Source organism: Cygnus olor, chromosome 17 (assembly GCF_009769625.2).
Source record: "Cygnus olor isolate bCygOlo1 chromosome 17, bCygOlo1.pri.v2, whole genome shotgun sequence".
In the NCBI taxonomy this organism is placed as follows: Eukaryota; Metazoa; Chordata; class Aves; order Anseriformes; family Anatidae; genus Cygnus; species Cygnus olor.
In genome coordinates, this window is record NC_049185.1 from 384,826 (window position 1) to 404,890 (window position 20,065).

The window sequence follows — 20,065 nt, forward strand, 5'->3', positions numbered from 1 at the left end:
GCATCGCTTGAAAACTGCAGTGCCGTTGCTCTCCGCAGGCTCAGCTTTCTGGGCGGTCAGATCAATTTCTCCATTTTAATCACTGCATCAATCTCCTGCTGAGTGCCGGTTGTGTCCGAGGGGCTGTGTAATGGTGCACGGACAGCATATATCTGCAGAGCTGGGTGTGAGGACCACACACCTACACGGTTTCCCCACGCAGGGAATGGAGCCTCCATAGATGAGGCATGGGTTGGGCAGCATCCTTCAGGTGAGGATTACGGAGTCACCAAGCAAAGGGTGGATGAAGAGTTTCTCGCCACCAGCCTCCTCTGATGTCTGTAGTTCATGGGACTGACATGCATGGAAGGTTTCTGTCCTGTTCAAATCCACACAGACAGAAGTTCCCAACAGGGAAGTCCCTGGTGGTTTCACCAGTAGAAACTATGCTCTTAGGCAGTTAAATCCCAATAAATGTGCCTGTAAGAGTGTCACCTGCCTCTCAGTGCCCAGCTGTGGGCAGTGGCTTGTGCAAAGAGCACAGATAGTTTCAAACCTACAGAGCTGCAGCCTGAACAAACGCGTTCTTGGCACTGGCTTTCAGACACCACCCCAGAAGTCACTGACAACCTGCAATTTTGCTGGTATGGGTTTTTAACATCCTGGTCCAACGTCTTGACTAGCAGGGTGCAGTGAGCCCAGGTGATGCCACAGCAGGGAGCAGCCAAGACCCTCCTAGAGCCACCCCTTCCCAATGAGTGACGTTGTCATCGGGCCACTGATGGGGTGGCAGACCATGCCTGAGAATTGCCTTTTCCCTGTTCCCTGTGTAACAGCAGGTCGTGGCCATCTGTGAGCAGCCATGGGTGTGGAGGGAAGGTCTGGTGGATGGCAGCCATCAGAGAAGAATGTCACTGCCCTCAAATGACATGGAGGGGAGGCACAATTCCTGAGCAACACCCAGCTCCCTCCTGCTGTCTCCATCCATCTGTCCAGAAACTATCTCCCATCTCCCTGGTCGTTACCTGGTGTGACCCACCACCTTTCCTTTCCAGACCTTAGTTTTCAAACAGGCTGGTGATCACCGCACATCCCTCCCTCTCCCCTCTTTGCCACCCTCGCCTCTTCCGTGTGACCCCATTCCCATCCCCACGCTGTGTTGCGGGGCACCAGTATCTCTTGCCTGGGCTACTCTGCCTCCATGTCCAGCTCCCCCAGCTGCCCCATCCTGCGGGCAGGGACTATCTGGTGGCACCCAGCACCACCTGGCACTTGGTCACCTTGGCTGGGCAGGAGTGCCGAGACAGCAGTGGTCTGGCCATGCTGAGGCAGAAGGGACTCCCTCGGGATGACTGCTCTGCACTGAGTGAGCTCAGCATCGCCTCCTGTCTGAGCAAAAGGACTGGGGGGCGGCTTGCTCCAGAAAAGGTGGTCAAGAGGGGCTGTGCACAGATCCATGAAGCCACTGGCACAGAGGCTGCACCATCTGCTCATTCACTTCTCCCTATCTTGTGAAGCTCCAAGGGACAAGCTTGTGAAGCTCCAGACACTGCCCTGTGCTTCCTGAGGGGTGCAGGGGGCCCATGCTGCCCCCCAGGCATGGCTGCTACCGTGCCCAGCCCAGACTGTGGCACCACCAGCCGTGCTGCAGCAGGAAGCTGGGCTTGGCAGTCCCCTGCCTGCCCTGGCAGCCTGCCCCCCCTGGAGCTTCAGCCTCGCTCCGGCTGTTTCCATGGCTGGGATTCCCTTCCTATCTGCTCTCTCCATTACCTCTGCTCTGTGCCGAGTGGGGCTGGTGCTCCCTGGCCCCGCTCCTGACAAGCCAAAGGAGACACTCACTGGCACGCATTTTCCACGCTGTTGCTTTGTGCAAGGATGTGTTTACTTTTGGCTCTTTACTTGGCTTCCATAAAGAGCTTTCTCTTCTCTTCCAGGCAGAATGTCCTGTGCTGCTCCATTTTTACCAGGTCTAACCAAAACCAGGGGAAAGCACACTTTTCTCAGCAGTGTGGCTCACCTCTGCATGGGGGATAAGGCTGTCCCTTGGCCAGGAGCCTGGGACTGGAGAAGCTGCTGAGGATGCTGCAGGGAGGGGGAGGATTTACAGTGCGCTGGGGACAGCTTGGGTTGGGCTGGCTTGTACTGCCCGACTGGGCAGGAAGAGTTTTGCAGACATGGGGGGATTGCACGTCCCATGGGTGTCAGCCACCAACGCTGCTCTCCCCCTGGTCCCAGTGAGGTTTTTGCCCCTGCCTTTGAGCAGATCAGGCTGTGTGGGTGCTCTGCAAGCTCATCTCAGTGCTTTGCATTACAGCACAGTTTACAGTTTCTTTTTCAGACTTCAGGCTGGAAATGCCCTACCAGGTGCTTGCCTCCCATTGAACTGTGTTTTGGAAAATAGCAAAAGAGAGAAAGAAACTCCAGCACTATAGTATTTCCAAACACAAAACGAAGGAAAAATATGTTGTTTTGTCTATGTTTCAAAAATCTGTGCAGCTGTTTCACCAGGAAGGGCTGCAGAGCGGACCACAGGGGAGTCATACGATAATGAGGCACTCGTCACTGTCCAGCGGGGACATGTCCAGGCTCCGCTCCTTGGAAGAAGTCCCTGCTCACGTGTGCTTGGACCACTCACAAAATTTGAGTGCAAGTCTGCTGAGATGGCTTCTGCACAGATGTGGGCTCTCTCCCTTGCAACTCCCCCTGCTGCTGTAGCCAGCACCCTTGCAAGTGAGTGAGCACAGGCTAGGGCGTACCCAGTGTTTCATGCCTCCCCTTCCCTCAGGGTAGGCAGATAGCAGCTTCCAGCAGCAAGGGCTAAAACTGGGCAGGCTGGTGAAAGCCTGAGATAAAGGGAGGGCTTAGCCAGGTCACTGTGCCCAGAAATAAGAGGGGTGGTTGCTGGTTCTGCCTAAGCATGGGTAAAGGTTGCTGGGAGCACAGGGCTTTGGGGTGTTGCACTGGCACCCAGGCTTGCAAGGCCATCCAGCACCTTGTGCAGAGAGCAGGCAGCACCCTGCACCCATCATCCCTGCAGCCATCATCCCTGCAGACAGCAGCGTGCACCAGAGATGTGCTGCAGAGCTGCCTGGAGGTGCGTGATTAACTTTTGCAGTAGGTAGATGGGCAGCCGTGGGTCTTTTCACAAGCCTGCAGCAGGATAAGGCTGCTCATGCACTTAGGTGGTCCTACGTCTAGCAGCACCAGCACCCTCCTGCAACAGCAGTGCTCCCTGTGCCCGCATCCCTGGGCTCTGAGGGTGCAGGGAGCTTTGGATCTCGGCATCTTGAGCCATTTCTTCATGCATCCTGAGAGTCGTTCACTCCACAACAATCAGAAGGGGCTAAAGAGGTGGCCAGGAGCAGGGATTACATCTCCTCTCCTCCCAGGAGCACCAGGAGCCCGGCTGCTACCTGCACCAGCACCCTCCTTTTAAACACTCGCAGCTCAAGAGCCCCTGCCCCAGCCTGTAGTCATGCTGCCTGCCCCTCCATGTGCTCGGAAAGGCAAAACCAGGAGGAAAAAAAAAAAAAAAAAACGGAGACAAAGCGGTAAGCAAGCGTGGCTGGAAAGCCTAAACATCACCCTTCACCCCTTGGGCTTTCACAGAAGGAACTCCAGGGGAGGCGAGGGGGGACGGGGACCCCAGGCGGGCAGGACCCAGCCGGGGGGGGGGCCCTCGGATGCCCCGGAGCCGCCGCGGATGCTGCCAGCCCCTCCCGGGCGGCTCCGCAGCTCCCCCTGGGGCCAGGACCGGGGAAGTTTGGCCTCGCCCCGTGCAGCCCCGCTCGGCCTCCTGGCCCCGAGCCCCGGCTCCAGGCTCGAGCCAAAGCGTGCAGCTTGGGGGGCTGAGTGCCGTGCGCTGCCCCCCCACCCCCCCGGCCTTCGCCATCAGGGCGGCGAGGCAGAGCCCGCGGGCTACTGCCCTATGACTCTAGGAGAGGCAGGAACAAGAACAGCACAGCCATGCTTTAATCATTAACATTCTCTGGCAAATCCAGTGTCTGGCAGAGCCGCGGCCCAGCCAGCTCCCAGTGGCCGTCCAGACCTCTCCTGCCCACAGCACAGCTCTGGCCCCATGCAAGTCCCCACAGCATTGGGACAGCACAGGGATGTGGCCTGGCAGCTCCTGCCCCCGTGAGCAGGTAGCAGGGACCCCCTTCTGCCCCAGCCACCTCTGACTGCCGCCTTTGCTAGTCACTTCAGCCTCTGCTGAGTCTTCTGCAGAGCTGGAGCCTGGCAGAATCTGCAGGACCTTCTGACCCAGGGAGGGCTGGGGAAAGCTGAGCCACCCCGTGGGCCTTGTACATGTGCCCATGGAGATAGTGGCCAAATCTCCATGTTCACTTCTTGGAGGGCAAAACCCCAGGACAATATTCACCAAGGCTGGGGGGGAGGGAAGGGCTGGCAGCGGAGCATCAGCATCTGCTGTGAGGTAAAGATCTGCTTGCCCTGGGCTCTCAGTGCTGGGACAGCAGGGGGATGTCCCTTGGGGCACTGCCAGCTGGGGCAGCCCTACAGTAGTGGCCTCCCAAAGGAGGATACGGTTCAAACAGCAACAAGAGAACATCGCCTCCCCAGGCAAAGGCCTCGGGGGGGAAAAACAGCAACAAGGAAGTTAGTGGGTTAGTGGTTACACACAAAGGCACAAGAGCCCCATCCCCAGTCACCAGCTGAGCCAAGCACTGCAGCTGGATCCTGCGGGTCTGGGGAGGGTTAGGGGTTGGGGCTGAAGATGGTGCCCGCAAAGAGTCGTCTCTTGAACTCCCTCCAGAGTAGATCCCGCTCCTGGTTCGCTCTCTGCATGAAGCCCCTGTTCTCCTGGGCTCGGCGGGACAGGTAGGGCAGCACCTCATCCACTGGGCCATAGGGCACGTACTTGTAGACAGGAAAACCAGCCTGACCTGGAGGAAGAGAGGAGGATCTTGGAAGTGCCCCAAAGAGCCTCCAAGCCACTGTGGGCTCTGCTGTGACAGCTCTTGCTCCCAGAAAAGGGGCAGGGACATGGGGATGGATGCTCCAAGGTGCCCAGACCATTCCAGGGCTGGGGGCACAGGGATGTGACCATGTGCCAGCTCAGAACCCTGGCACTGCATGGAAGAGTCAGGGCCAGCCCACCGCAGCAGGGCTGGAGGACAGGATTGAGCAATCGGGCGGGAAGCCTGGGAGCATCTCCTGCCAGACATGGAGGAGCCCCCCCAGGCAGGGAGGGCAGCAGCCTGTCCCACCCGCTGCTCAGCACAGGGAGCTTGGGAAGGTGCTGGTGGGGGGGGGAGAGCGCTGAGGTCACCGGCAGCCCTGGGAATGCCGGCAGCCAGGGCTGGGCCAATTCAAGAAGCATTCAACCAGAAACATCAAGTTAACACATTTTTCCAGCATGACCAGAAGAGGCTGCAGACACACAGCCAAGCCCTGCTTACTGGGGGAACTCCAGGACAGAGCAGCATCCGTGCTGGACAACTGCCCGGTCTGCCTCACGCTGCTCTCCTGGCCTCGGGTCCCTGCTCCGGAGACTGGGATGGGGAATGGGATCAGCCCTGACCAGCGAGTGCCTGTGTCTGGGCCTGTCTGTGGGGAACGAGGGTCACAAAGAAGCAGGGAAAGTCACCTCAGGTGTCAGGGAATATGCGAGAAGCCCTGGGGTGGAGCTGGGAACCAAGGCCCCACCCTGGCTCCACGCTGGGTGCCAGAGCTGGTGGTGTGGTGGCAGTGCAGGAGCACAGCTGCCCAGGGAAGGGGCCCTGGTACAGGACAAAGGTCTGGGCAAGGGCATGTGGCTGACAGGGGGACCTGCCACCACCAGTCTTGCCTCAGCTGAGCCAGTCCACATAGCAAGGAGCTCTGGTTCCCACCACACCAGCATCTACCAGCAGCCCCATTTCAGCTCATGGCCTGAGGGAGGAATTCCCCTGTCCTGCCACCATGGTCTCACTGGACACTCACTGGACTCCACCTCAAAAGTCCTCATCTATACCCTCCCTCTCCATAACCCTATGCAGGTGTCCCAGTATTGACACAGCCAGGGAAGAGGACTAATCCATCCCACCATAGCACAGCTCTTCTGGTTACCCTTTCATGCAGGAGCTTCGAAACCTGTCGGTCTCCCCCACACACACTCCCTGTGGCACCCGGTGTTTTCCAGGTCAGGGCACCTTCCTCTGCCACTGCCATCCTCTCCTGGGCTTCACCACTTCTGCCCAGGCAACAAGAAACCATCTTCAGCCTTGTGACAGCCCACAGCCCAGCTCCACTGGCCCTTCAGACCCCACAGCAGGTCAAAGAGACCTCAGGGTAAGCGCGGGACAGAAGCACGTCTGCCATGTCCCCCCTGCTCCCAGGTACTGGAGCTTCAGCGCTCACCCAGGGGGAAAGTGATCTGGTCACACATGCCCAGCAGCTGCCCAAAGCAGACGTTCTTCTCCGAAGGATGGATCCCAAGCTCCATCATCCTGCAAGCCAAACCTTGGTGTTAGGAAAGAGCAGAGACAGTGCTGCCACTGCATGCCCCATATCCCACTTGATCCCCATTGATCACCCAACACAGAGCAAGGCACTGACCCCTCCTCGCCAGTCCCCACCTCTGCAAGGTGAATTTGATCGTGTCCTCGTTGTGAGATGCCACCATCACACTAGCTTTCTGGCTGTGCTTGATCTCCTCCAGGATATAGTCTAGGCACCTGCAGGGAAGTATGGTGTCATGTGGGGAGGGTGTCCAAGCCCAAGCCTGGTGAGGAGGGAGGTGGGAGTGTGGCTGGGGCAGGTCCCTACCTGTGGTACATCTCATTGGTCTTCTCATAAGTGGGGTTGATGGGATCCTCATAGCCAAACTTTGCTGCTCTCTCCCGCTCCTGCTCCATGTAGGCGCCGCGGACCAGCTTGGTGCTGAAGTGCCAGCCCTCCCGGCGTGACAGCTCCACGTCCACGGTCACATTGTTGTAAGCCTCCTGGGAGGAGGTGGCAGAGACAGCGTAGGGTCATTACATCAGTGCCATGAGCCAGCCCCAGAATCACACCAAATGGACCAGAGCATCATCAAGGTGCTCATCCAGCTGCTCCGGCAGGTCCCTTCCCTGCTGTGCACTCCAGAGCCTGCACAGCTTCTGCCAGCCCTCACCTTCAGGTAGCACTGGTGGGTGTTGAAGATGATTGCCCGCTCCCTGTTGAACCGCCGCTGCATCTCCAGGGTGAGGTGGCTGATGGCTGGCTGGAAGTAGCTCTGCTCTGCGTCCACCATCAGCCTCACGCCCGTCTCTGTGGCTCTCTGGTGGGTGAATGATGCAGGGTTGGCTGCTGGGGCCACCTGCCACATGTCCTCCCTCCACAGTGGCACCCAGTCCCAGCTTCCTCAGACCTTGGCGAGGATGTCCATCCGCTGCAGCATCCGTTTCATCTGCTGATCCTCCTCCTCGGTGAAGTGTGAGAACAGCGGCTCGAGCTGCCTGGTCTGAAGTGAGAAGAGCCCGTTCACCAGCTTGCCTGGGGAGCAGCACTACAGGAGCTGCCCATGGGAGACAAATGCCCTGGGAAGCCCACCCCCAGTCCTTCTGCAAACTCAGCATCCCCCGACCACTGCAACATGCAGGCTGCCTGCTCCACCAGCCATGCAGAGCCTGGGGACAGCAGACGCACACCCCGTGCCCCGCAAATGCCCCTCCAGCCAGCACAGATGCTCCTGTTGTCCCCCCCACCAGCTTCTCGGCACTGGCTACAGCTGCCAGACCTGCACAAAAGAGGCAAAGGGTGGTGGCCAAAGGCAAAGAGAGCAAACTCCCAAGAGGGAAGAGTCCATGCAGCACCCAAACTTGGAGCAACAGCTGGAGACCAGCACGGGGAACAGGGACAGGCTGCCTCACACTGGCAGTGCCCTCCCTGTGGAGCTGGTAAGGGGGCAGAGCCTGGCCAAAGTGTGCACCCACCTTCATGTTGGGGATGAGCAGCAGCTTGGAGAGCTTGGTGCGGCTGTCGATCAGGCTGTTCCAGGCCAGCAGGTCCACGGTGCTGTAAGCAGGAAGCCAGGTCCATGCTGGTGACTTGGAGGGGTCTCTACCATCTCCCAGTCTCACCAGCAAACCAGCTGCATAGCCTGATGCACATGGCACCCCGACCCATCTTGTCACCTCCAACAAAAAACCCTCTGCCTTCAGAGCCCCTGGTTTCTGCACCAGGCCAGCGCTGGTCTTCGAAGAATTCCCCTTGCTGTTGCCCAACTGTCACAGGGACATGGTGAGACTGGACCCGGTCCCCCAGTGTCCCCACCCCACAACACCCTGCAGCTCAGGGACAGCTTACCCGCTCACACCCAGGTTCTTGCCCGTCAACCAGTGCTGGCTCTCTGCCTTGGTCGCAATGCCGAGGTTGGCCAGGGCCTCCTGCCACCAAGAGGAGCGTCAGTGCCAAGGAGATGACAGACCCCATCAGGGGCGTCACAGAGTTGCTCCAAGGACCTCTGGGGCCACCTCCAGCAGCACACCCCCAGTGGCTAGGCTCCCCCCAGCAGCACAGCCTCATCCCTTGGATATCAGCCCGCTCACCTGCAGCTTCTCCACCTCCAGCTTCATCTCTAGTGCTGTCCGCCCACGCTGGCCCTGCTCCACAGCCATTTGGTGGAAGAACCACCGCCACTTCACCAGCACCTCTGAGAACTGCAGCTGTAGGGGCAGAACTCTGGGTGAGCTGCACAGGCTGGAGCCCAGGCAGCTCGGAGCCTTCTGCGATGCCAAGACTCTGAGAGATCAAGCCCAGCCCCACAGGCAGACCCTGACCCTACAGCAGAGAAAATCTCTGGGCAAGAAGTGGCCAAGCCTAATACTGACCACCCATGCCCTCGTGTTGGGACCTCTTCACATGCTCCCAGGGGTTGAAGCTGTCACCCAGGTGGTCTCAGACACAGAGGGGACAGCCTGTTGCTGCCTCCTCCCCACCTCTGCCACAAGTAGAGTGCTGCTGCACAAGGCGGACACCCCAGAGCACCCACCCCTGCAGATACATCATCCACAGCCCTGGCTCTGGCCCACCTTGCCCTAGTCACAGCCCTGGCACCGAGGGGCACTCACCAGGAACTGAGGCCTGCCCAGCGCTGTCAGCTTGATGGCTGAGAAGCCGTCCTCTGAGCTGCCACCTGGAGAGAGCCACCATGGCACAGCTGGCCAGGACACCAGGGCAGGAGGGGGTGCAGGTGTCCCTGGAGTCCCCAGGTACTGCGGGACTGTGGGGACACACCAAAGACTTACTTGAGGCATCGATGCAGCGGAGGAAAGTCTCCATGTGCTGGTCACATTTGGCCTCATCAGCATAGAAATACGTGCGGGCGCTGGTGACTCCATTGCGGTGACTCCCAGATCCACGATGGGCATGATACTGCTTCTCCCTCTGCTCCGCTCCTGGGGTGGAAGAGGCCAGAGATAGGCCATGTAGCCCCTGTGTTGCCTCCAGTCCTGCCAGCCTCCCTGGGAAGCTCCTGCCATGGGCTCAGGGGAGAAGGAATCTGCCTTGGACCTCACAAGAGCCCACAAAGACCCCAATATGCCCTCCCTGCTCTGTTGACTGAGCAGGAGCTCAGCCTTTGCTGAGAAGTGGGGCTGGCTGAGAACCTCAATATTCCTCCTTCAGCTCATGTAGGAGCTGGGCCCTTCCCCCACGCCAGGCCCATGGTGCCTGGACCGGCTGGATGCTCTGGCAGGTGCTATCTCCTGTGAGCAGGAGAGGCTGGGTCACTCACCTCCTGTCTCCTTCTCGGCTGCAGAGGTGCAGGAGCTAAGAAGAGAAACAGGGAAGATAAGGGCCAGGTCAGCAACCCCTTGCAGCCCCACGCTGGTGGCCAGGGCAGCTCCAAGGCTCCCCTGCTGCCAGCCTGGTGCTGGACTCTGCTCTTCCCTTGCCATCCCATCACCAATGGATCAAATGCTGCTCAGCATAAGCTCTGTTGGCAGCTCAGTTGCCCCAAATCCTCTCATGGAAAACAAGCGGGTTTCAGCACCCAGGCAAGTGTTACCTGGCGACCCTGAGGAGCACAGGGAGGATGCCCTGACCCTGGGTCCAGAGCTGCTCTCAGCACACCCAAGCTAGCTGTGGTTGAGGACACCCACCCCATGGCAAGGACAAAGTCAGCACTGGTGCTCCATTTCCATGGCCCTCACCACAGTGGAGCACCAAACCTCACCCGAACACCTCCCATCTCACAGGCACCAGCGACCAGACCACAAAATGAGGAACTCTTACAGACCAGGTTGCATCAAGCCATAGAACCACTGCTGCAGCTCAGCTGTCCTGCTCCTCTGCACCTTGGCATTAGTCAACAGCTTACAAACACGGCCTCAGCTTTGGCTCCAGCCAACCTCGGATGTAATTTCAAGCCCAAGCTCTTTGCCACAGAGATAAAGGGCTCTGACAGCCCATGCTAGTGCCGGCCAAGTCACGAGTTCCTCCTGGAGCTCAGGCAGCTAAGCTTCCTCTCTGACACCCTAAATCCAGCCTGCAGACAGCGGTCTTGCTGAAGAACCCTGCCAGCCCCTGGAAGGCAGCACAGAGCTGTCTTCTCCCAGGAGATCTCTGCCTTGTGTAAACCCAGAGTCACTGCCCCCAAATTGGCCATGCCCTACAGAGCCCCACGGGGAAGCGTGCTGCGAGTCGAGCCAGGGGGCTTCCACAGGAGAGCGGGGACACGTGTTCACCCATGTGGAAACCCTGTGACGGGGATTAGGAGTTGCTGGAAGCACAAACAAGCAGAGACAAAGCCCTTCCGTCCGGCTGGAGGCTCCCTGGAGCAGCTTTGCATTGCTCACAGTGCAGCAAAGCCTCACGTGAGCCAGGGCAGATGCAGCCAGAGCTCATGGTGAGCTGTGGGCACCACGCTGCAACCTGTTGTGTCCTCAGTCTCTGCTCCATGACTGTGCTGCCCCTAGGATGACAGGTCAAGCAACTTGCTGCCCCTGAATATGAAGGGTGATAGAAGGAAAGGAGAGGAGACATCATGTGCTGAGGGATGGGACGTGGTAGCAAAGCCCCTGAGAGCTGCAAGATCCCCTTGAAGCAGGCAGGACAGCTCTGAAGCTCCGAGCACACCTCAATCTGGCATCTGAGGTGCTGGGGACAAGTAGCAGGAACAAAGCTCTCCTGACCTATGCAACTTAATTAGCAGAAAACACTCTTGAGTTTGGAGTGTTTTGTATTCCTAAGGACAAACACACCCTTTCCAGCAGCATTCCTGCTGGATGACTGCATCGAGCCCTTCACCCCCGAGGGGGGCATTCAAAACAGTGCCATGGTGCTCATTTTATTGTTCTGCATCAAACAAAATAAAGGAAGCTCCTTCCAGCTGAAGAAATAGCTCTTCCTGGATATCATCTGCTTTCTTTGCAATATTAGTCTTGGCTAGTGAAGCCATTCCTACACGAAGCAAATGCCACTTAACCCAGCAGAAGTCAGCTTATACCTGGCCACAAGCCTCCCAGAGCAGGAAGCATCTCTGAGCACAGCCTGAATGCTTTTGGCAGGCTGCAGCTGGAAAGGAGCCATTTCTAAGCTCTGCCTAGGACCTGGGAGCTCACACTTGCCCAGACAAGCACGCTGGTGCCACCATGCATGAGCCACATGCTGTGGAGCCCAGCACAAACCAGGCCCTGTGTGTGCTACAAAGCAGGTGATGAAGAAAGCTCCAGTGGGATGCAAAGGCAGGTGCAGTTCACCTCGGCCTCAGCCACGAGCAAATGTGACTTTCAACTTTAGAAGGTCCCAACACCAAATCTGAAGAAAAGTGTGAAAGCAAGACCATGCAATCCTGCTTTCACAAGGAAGAATCAATGCAGTAGCACAGGGAAAACCTGCCTGCTGGATTGCTGTGCACAGATAAAGTGGAGACTTGGGCTTTCAGTAAGTTTTTGATCAGGCTCAAGTAAGTTGTCTCAGGAAAAGCACAAAAGTTCCCCGTGTCAGAAATAAGTAGGTGATAATCCATTTCACCCTGGAGGTTACCAGGAGGGTGCCACGAGCCCAGCCTATTTGCTTTGCTCATCAGCAGGAGTTGGGTCTGGCAGAGGCGATGAGGGAGAAGTTGTTCCTCAATTACCACACGAAAGGCAAGTCTCATGGTTACAGGAAGCCCACACTCAAACTACTGGTGATGTCTAAAACCACGTAGGTAGGAATCAAGCAAAGCACTTGGCAGAAAAGAGTCCTCCAAGCTTGCCCCACACGCAAGTTGCCAGCAAACAGTAGCAGGACTGACGCAGCACCTCCCTGCACAGCACCAGTTCAAATCCTCAGGTGAAGCAGAAAGCACCCTGTGCCCCCTGGGACCCACAGCACACCCTGGCACAGCACCCGGCACCAGCCCTGGGAGGTGGAGGAGAAGGGGATGAGGTGTTTTGGGGTGGCTCATTGGCCAGGCTGGTTCATAATCTCGTGCTGGGGCAGACATCAGCGGTCCACACAAGGAATCTCTAGAGGAAGCGAAGTCCAAGCATGGTGGGGTGCTGCAGACACTCGGGGAGTCCAGAAGCATTCAGGGAGCCCCTGCTGCAGGGGCAGGGGGGTCCCTGCCCACACTAGTCCAGCCGCAGCCCAGCTCCTGGTGCAGGGTGGCTGTGGGCCACCAATGGACTGGAGGCTTCAAGGGGACCATGACCAGCACTACGATGGGAGGGGCGCTCTTTCTTTCTTCCCATGGGAAGCAAAGTCCCTGCCCAGCTGCCCTGCCCACCTGTGCCCTACTGGGGGCTGTACCCCATCCCAAAGCCCACGGGAGCGGAGCAGCATCAGGCTGTGCTGCCTGCAGGGGACCTTTCTCCAGCTGCGTCACCATGAGCTGGCTGCAGCTCTGGTACTCGCGCCTTGAGCACAGGGCCAAGGACACCCGTGACAAGCTGGCGGAGCGCTGGATGCCAGCCCAGGCGGTGCAGGACCCAGCCTGTGCAAGGCATGCAGGGGCACAGGCTCAGCTGGTGCCCGCCCCCCGCACACTGCTGTTCCCAGCTGGAAAACCGGTGGCAAGGAGCAGCCACAGCCTGTTGCTGGGGGAGCGAGGCATTTCCACTCGGTTATCTCCAGCTTGCTGCAGAGGAGCAGGCTGCGCAGGAGCTCTGCCTCAGCAAACAGCAGATGGCATCAGGAGGCCAGAAACCTGCTGGCGGCATCTGGTTCGTGCTGGAAAAGCCCCGAAGCACCCAGATGCGGGAAGAAAGCAGCTCCCGAGGCCGACAGCTCCAGTCCCGCACCTCCGAACAGAGCAACAACTTCGGCACCGACCAGGGCGCGGCCCTGCGGTGCCACCAGCACCCTGCGACGACGCCCCAGGCTGACCCCCTGCACGGCGTTTTTCCCCCCCTGTCCCTTTGCTCGAACAAATCCCGCGGGGGCTCGGGCACGGCGACACCGCGGCGTGCGGCAGCCAGGCCTTGGCAGAGCCTCCCGTGCGGGATGCGCCGGCGGCAGCACCCCCGGGGCCGGCACAGCCCAGCCGCGGCTCGCCAAAGCGCCAGCGCCCCGCAGCAGGCAGGCAGCGGCCGCTCCCCGATAACAGCGCCGGGCGGCGGCGGGGCGATAAGGGTCCGGGACGGGGAGATAAGGGTCCGGGACGGGGCGGGGGGGGGGGGGCCGGAGGGGGCCAGCGCCCGGCGGGGGAAGGGCCCCCGTCGGGTGGCGGGGCCGTGACGCACGCGGGTCCCCGCGCCGCATCCAATGGGGGCGGGGGGATGGGCGCGCTCAGCCAATAGCGGCGCGGCCAAGACCCGCGCCCGCCGCCGCCCCCCGCCGCCGCCGCCGCCCCGGTCCCCGCGCTCACGGCAGCGGCTGGCGCCCGGCCGGCGCGGGGCCCAGGTCCTCCTCCACGCTGTAGTCCAGCACGGCGCCCACGCCGAAGGCCCGGTTCCGGCGGATGAGGGGCTTGATGGCCTCCTGGTCCTCCCCGGCCACGAACTGCCCGTAGAAGGTCATCTTCATCAGCCGCTCGAACAGCGCCTGGCCCAGCACCCGCCGGCCGAGCTGCAGCAGCTGCGGGACACGGACACGGCACCCTCAGCGCCGGGCTCCGGCCCGGCACCGACCCCCCCCCCCCACCCCATCCACCCACCCCCCGACCCCGAACGGGACCCCCCGGGCCGGCTCCGGCATCCCCGCGGCGGGCCCGGCACCCACCTCCCGGTTATGCTCCACCAGCGGCCCCACGGCGCACAGCCCCAGCACCAGCAGCCCCCGCAGCAGCTCGGCGCTGCTCTTGCTGCGGAACGCCTCCCGGGAATCCCCGAAATCCACGGCGGGCGGCGGAGGCACCGGCCGGGGACGGGGACGGGGACCGGGACCGGGACCCCTACCCCTAACCGCGGCCGGCGGCGGCGGGGCGGCCCCGGGCACGGAGCGCGGGGCGCCCCGGGGGGCGGCGGTGGCGCAGAGAGCCCGCACGGCGCTCCGCAGAACCATGGCCCGGCGGTGCCGCCCGCCCGCCCCGCCGCCTTAAGTACCGCCCGCCCGGCGCCGCCCCGCCGGGCTCCCGCCAGCAACGGGGCTGGCTGCGGGGCCGCCGCTCCGCCCCGCGTTCCGGCCCGCAGCCCGGGGGGAGCCGTGCAGGGACGGGGATGGCCCGAAGGGAGCCGCGTCCTCTCGGAGCAGACCTGGAAGGGTCGGGGGGGGGGGGGGGGGGGGGGTGAGGGGAACCGTGTGCCTTTGGAGGAGAGCCCGGGAGGGATGTGCAAGGACGGCGGTGGCCCGAGGCGACAGCCGGGTGGGTCCCCGTCCCTTCGGGAGCAGCCTCGGGAGAGCGGTGCGGGGCCCAAGGGAGCCGCAAGGGGTCCCTGTCCCCTCGCAGCCATCCGTGGGCAGCCTGCGGTGTGCCCAGCCCACGGAGCCTCCTCCGCAGGGACGCCCTGGGGTGGGATCTCAGAGCTGAGGTACCGGTCACGGGGCGGATGTCACCGCAACCCCCCGTGGCTTACTCCTCCTGGTCTACGTGTGAACGGTTTGGGGGTCTCAGCCGAGCCCCAGTTCGCTGGGACAGGGTGCTGGGGTTTTCGGTCGGCCCTGCGCAGCCGGGTGCCGTTCCCGCAGGGAGCGGGCTGGCGGGGCTCTGGGGGGGGGGGGTGCCCGGCCCTCGCACCCCGCCGCTCCCGGGGACCGGACGGCGGGCACCGTTGCCCGGCGGCGAGCACATCCCCTCTCCCCGCCCGCTCCGCCAGCCCCCGTTGTGCCGCGGAGGACCCCGCAGGCCCGCACGGAACCGAGGCATCTCCTCCCGGCTCCCCAGTGACGCCTCGTGCCCGGCGATGCTCCCGGCAGCCGCCGCCCGCGGGGTTTGCTCGGGTGGGGACCCTCGGAGGGCACGGAGCTCGGGGGGGCTCCTGCGGCTTTGGTGCAGGACTTGGCTTTTGCGAAACGAGTCCCGGTCACCGAGATCTGAACGCTGCCTGGCCCCGTCTGGGTGAGGTGTTGCCACCACAGGGCTGGCGGTACAGGCAGAATTAATTGCAGCAAATGTTTTTTCCTCCACAGCCCAGCACTGGCATTGCTGTAATCTGGACCGTGGAGGTTCCTTGAGCTCCTTCACAAGGTTTCCTTTTGGGATGTCCCGTTCCTCCCAAGTGTCGGGCAGAAAAAGGGCCCACAGCCAGGTAACGGCATTGCCCTCAGCAGAGCTGGATAAAATGTTAGTTGTGAAAAAGCACCCATTTCCTTCAAAATATTTCCTGTTTTGCATTAACTCTTTCATGCCCCAGAGTGAAATAATTCATTTGAAGCTTCTTGCTGCCACAGGCTTTCTCATGTGAAGTCTCAGGTTTGAGTTGCCAGAGCGTCTTTAGTCTCATATCTGGACACAAAGACAAAATTAAAAAAAAAAAAGGCAACCTAGTGGTCTTTGTATCAAGACAGCTACAGCATGCTGCTCACAAAGCAGAGGGGCTGGCTCCCTGAGTGGGCTGCACTGCCCGGGCTACCCTGACAATGGCTGGGAAACCACCGAGGGATGCTCGCAGACGCTGTGGGTGCCATGTCAAGCCCTTGTGGGTCACACAGGCCACTGTCCTGGTGTCCCACCACATCCAGGTAGATGCTGCTGGTGCGGGGGGGCAATGTGGTGGCTGCAGCCAGCCTGTCATTCAGCTGCCAGCACTGTGCTGGGGTGAGTCTCTTGCTGATGGCCCGAGAAGCCATAAGAGGTAAAGAAACAAATCTGAATGCAAGACCAATAGGCGAAAAGGGGATTTAGCAGCACTTTGGAAAGGGGGAGGACACGGCATGCATATTTCATGGGCCTGTGGTTGGCAGAGAGGCATTTTGACACAACGAAAATAACAGATGGCAACAAGGTACAACAGCCGCTCACCGCACCTGGGAGGGAGATTTGTGAGATGAAAATTGCTGCTCCTGTGTTTTGGCAGAGATGGGCATGGGTGCGCTCTGCTCCCAGGGGCTTTGCCGCACAGGGGCCGTTTGGTCCGGCTCCGCGGCTGGAGGCACGGCTGAGTGGGACCTCACGGAACCACGGGGAGCAGGGAGAAGTCCTGCACTGGGAGGGAGCACCAGGCACCAGGACGGGCTGGGGGTGCCCAGCTGGAAAGCAGCTCCGCAGAAATGGACCTGGGGGTCCTGGTGGAGACAAAGTTGAATGCAAGCCAGCAACTTCGGCAAAAATGGCCAGTGTTGTCCTGGGCTGCATCAGGAGGAGTGTTGCCAGAAGGTCAAGGTGATCTTTCCCCTCTGCTCAGCTCTGGTGAGGCCTCACCTTGGGGTGCTGGGTCCAGTTCTGGGGCCCCCAGTACAGGAGAGACCTGGGCACACTGGAGAGAGCCCTTTGATGGCCACCAAGGTGCTGAAGGGCCTGGAGCATCTTCTCTGTGAGGAGAGGCTGAGAGAGATGGGACTGCCCAGCCTGGAGAAGAGGAGACTCAAGAGGAGGCCATCAGTATCTGTAACTACCTGAAAGAAGGCTGCAAAGAGGATGGAGCCAGGCTCTTTTCGGTGACACCCAGCACCAGGACAAGAGGCAATGGGCACAAACTGGAACCCAGGAGGCTCCCCCTGTCCACCAGGAAGCAAGTCTGTACTGTGCGGGTGTTGGAGCCCTAGCACAGGTTGCCTGGAGAAGTGCCGGAGTCTCTGTCTTTGGAGATCTTCAAAAGCCACCTGGACATGGTCCTGGGCAACCTGCTCTGGGTGGCCCTATGTGGAGCAGGTGGACCCAGAGTCCTTTCCAGCCTCAACCATTCTGTGATTCTGTCATCCTGTGATACAGCTGCTGTATCGCTGGGGTGCAGGATCCAGCCCTTGGCTCTGGGGCTATGGCAGTTCTGCCCCACCCTAGGCACCAGGGACCAGCCCCTGCAGTCCCGTAGCTCTGCCAGCCCCTGAGCCCTGCCTGCTCGTGCAGACCTTGCTGTGCTGCACACGCTGCGCTCCAGCACCCATCCTCTGTGGTTTCCCTGGGGAATGCTGATTCAGATCCTTCTCTATTGGGTATTCCTCACACTGTCCATACGCTTGCCTCATGCCCAGCACCAGTGCTACCAAAACACTTCCAGTCCGGGGCCAGGAGCTGGCAGGAAGGGGGGGACGTCTCTGACACCACATCAGGAGGCAGGCAGGGGTGTGGGGGCAGTGCAGACCCCCAGCTGGCACCTGGCTGTGCTGCTGACGTGCCCTGTGGGGTGGGATGTGGTTGGTTATTTTTCCCCATGAGAGGTTTAGTCTTCTGCTGTGCCACACTTCAGGGAGACCCACAGACCCGTTAACGCCCACAGCAATGGGGATAAAGCTCCCGTGGGGTGTGCGGAAACTCCCAGCACTAGGACAGGATTGAGACTTTTGCTCCACAGCAGGTTGTGTTTAGGGGATGAGTTGGTTCTCCCCAGCCCATCTGTGCAGCCCTACTGCCTCCCTGTCACCTGCCCTTGAGGTGGCTCTGGCTTGTGCCACAGTCCAGGCCCCTTGTAAGCTCTGCCTAGTTTTGCTGTCCCAGCTCCGGTGCACTGGGTGCCCGTACGAGGGCAGCTAGGAGCTGCCTGCAGAGCTGCTGGTGGAAAGAGGAGCTGGGATGTTCCTTCACCACATCTCACATCTCATCTCATGACCACCTGGGACCTTGTTCTCTCAGCACACATGGGATTTGGAGGCTGGACTGGGCTCTGAGAGTGCTCCCTGTCCCTGGCATTTTCCAACTGCATTCCAAAGAGTTTTTGTTAATTGCTTGAAGCATAAGAAATAAACATTGGACTTGTCCAGGTTCTTCATCTGAGTTCCTGCAGGTCTGACGTAGCTCAGCAGTCATGAGAAAATACCTGGGTGAGTTCACATATTCAGAAAGGTTGGAGCTATCAAAAAAATGGAGGTTGTCTCCAAAAGGTTACCTGGGAAACATCTGAAGTGGAGAGAGGCATATCAGACTTCCCCGATTCACTTTATTTTGAGAGGGTCCCTCTGGTTTTCCACCAGCCTGGCACAGCGGGTGAGGATGAGCTCTGTGAGATGACCATGAGAGCGTCTGGGGAGAAGGAAGGTCAGTGAAAGCCTGAAACCATTTCTCTGCACTTGTGGCCTAGAAATGAACGTGATGGAAGATTTCTGTGGAAGTGGGGTCTGAGGAATAGACATAAAACGTTTTTTTTCCAGGCTGCCTCTTGTGGCAGGGGGTTGTTTACAGAGCCTGGATGCCAGAACGCCTGGAAGGGAGCCAGCTCTATTTTAGCCTGTTGTAAATGATTTAAGCACCTCACACCGGGGGGCATTTCTGGGAAAGCAGCACAGAGGGAGTGGAGCATGTTGGGGCACAGAGAAGCTCGCCAGGGAGCCTCTCCCCAGCCTCTGGCCTTCCTCCCAGGTGATGCTGCTGAAGAGCCCTGCACCCTGCTTTGCAGCCCCTTGCGTCTCTGTGGCAGAGCCCCGGGTGCAGGGCTCAGGGCGGGCTCCCTGCAGAGCCCAAGTGCAGCCAAAGATGGCTGGGCTGGGAATGCAGTGATTTCCAGGCTGAGGCAGATTAACTCGAGCCACCTTTACCCTTGAGAACTCGGCTGTTCCTTATTGATTAACACGGTGTCTCATTTTTCTAAAAATACACTCTTAATTACCGTGCCTTGGGAGGCAGAGATGTGTCTCAGCAAAACCTCATCGATTTGAGGGCGGCTGCAGACACAGCGAAGCCCCCTTGCTCGCAGAGCCTTGATGTCCACTGCGCAGACGTCTCCCCTTGGCAGGCGGGTTTCTGTCTGCTTCGGGGGACAGATCGATTCCCAGCTTGCAGCTGGAATTGATGCTTCCCTTTAACCAAGTGCCACTTAGTTTTGCGTCTTAACTTTCTGTGTATTTAAGTGAGAGCAGGTAGCAACGAGTGGCACTTGGACTTCTCTTTTAGTGGAAAAAAAGTAGAAAGAAAAATGTTCCCTTTGCCCTTTCACTCTTGAGATGTCTTTAGGAAAAGAGGACAAGCCATTCTGTTCTCTGTTGTTGAAGTTTTCCTGTCCTCCTCTTCACAGGCAAATGCTTTGCAGGAAACTTCACACGTTTCCCTTATTCTCCTGTCCCAGGGAAGCATGGAGCTGTCACGCAGAGGGACAGCACCCACAGAAAGGGTCTGATGCTCCCCTTGGAGCACAAGATCCCAGACAGGCTGAGTCTTTCCCCCATAACAGACCAACCCTAGATTCCTGGGGTTGTTTCACCTCCTGTCGGAGAGACAGTGGGTTGCCGGATCCCAGGGAGGGGGTTGCTGATGGCCCTGGCCTCCCACCACCGCTCTGACGCCCAGGTGCAGGGGAGGACAGGGGCCTCCTGGGACAAGTTAAGGAGGAAGAAGGGGAATTGCTTCAGGGGGAGTGACTGAGGCTTCCAGGAGGTGCTCCACATCCTCACCTCCGCCTGCCTGCCTCCCGCCAGTGCAGCCGGCAGTGTGTGAGCCATCGTCACCTGAAGGATCAGCCGGGCACAGCTCTGTCCCCACCTGCCTCAGCCCTTGCTCTGCTCCCTCCATGTCCCTGTCCTCCTCAGCATCCCCTGCAGCCTCTGCTGTGTGACCGCTGCCAGCGCCTCCTCCACGAGGGAGGAGGAGCCCTGAGTAACAGGGGATGCTTCAAGAAAGAAACCTCCCTTTTCCCTCCATAACTCCTGTAGG

At 59.8% G+C, this 20,065-nt stretch overlaps 1 protein-coding gene across 1 annotated transcript; it reads right to left on the reverse strand.

Moving 5' to 3' along the window:
* Positions 1 to 3,933: 3,933 nt before the first annotated feature.
* LOC121079598 (proline dehydrogenase 1, mitochondrial-like) lies at positions 3,934 to 14,402 on the reverse strand. Its single transcript, XM_040577097.1, has 14 exons — positions 14,110 to 14,402; positions 13,757 to 13,965; positions 9,698 to 9,732; positions 9,210 to 9,359; positions 9,033 to 9,097; positions 8,511 to 8,627; positions 8,269 to 8,348; positions 7,896 to 7,977; positions 7,331 to 7,423; positions 7,094 to 7,240; positions 6,748 to 6,923; positions 6,558 to 6,656; positions 6,340 to 6,428; positions 3,934 to 4,883 (listed from the first exon to the last, which is right to left on the reverse strand). Exons 1-14 carry the CDS (start codon positions 14,389 to 14,391, stop codon positions 4,696 to 4,698), a joined length of 1,812 nt encoding a protein of 603 aa, XP_040433031.1. The 5' UTR covers positions 14,392 to 14,402; the 3' UTR covers positions 3,934 to 4,695.
* Positions 14,403 to 20,065: the final 5,663 nt, after the last annotated feature.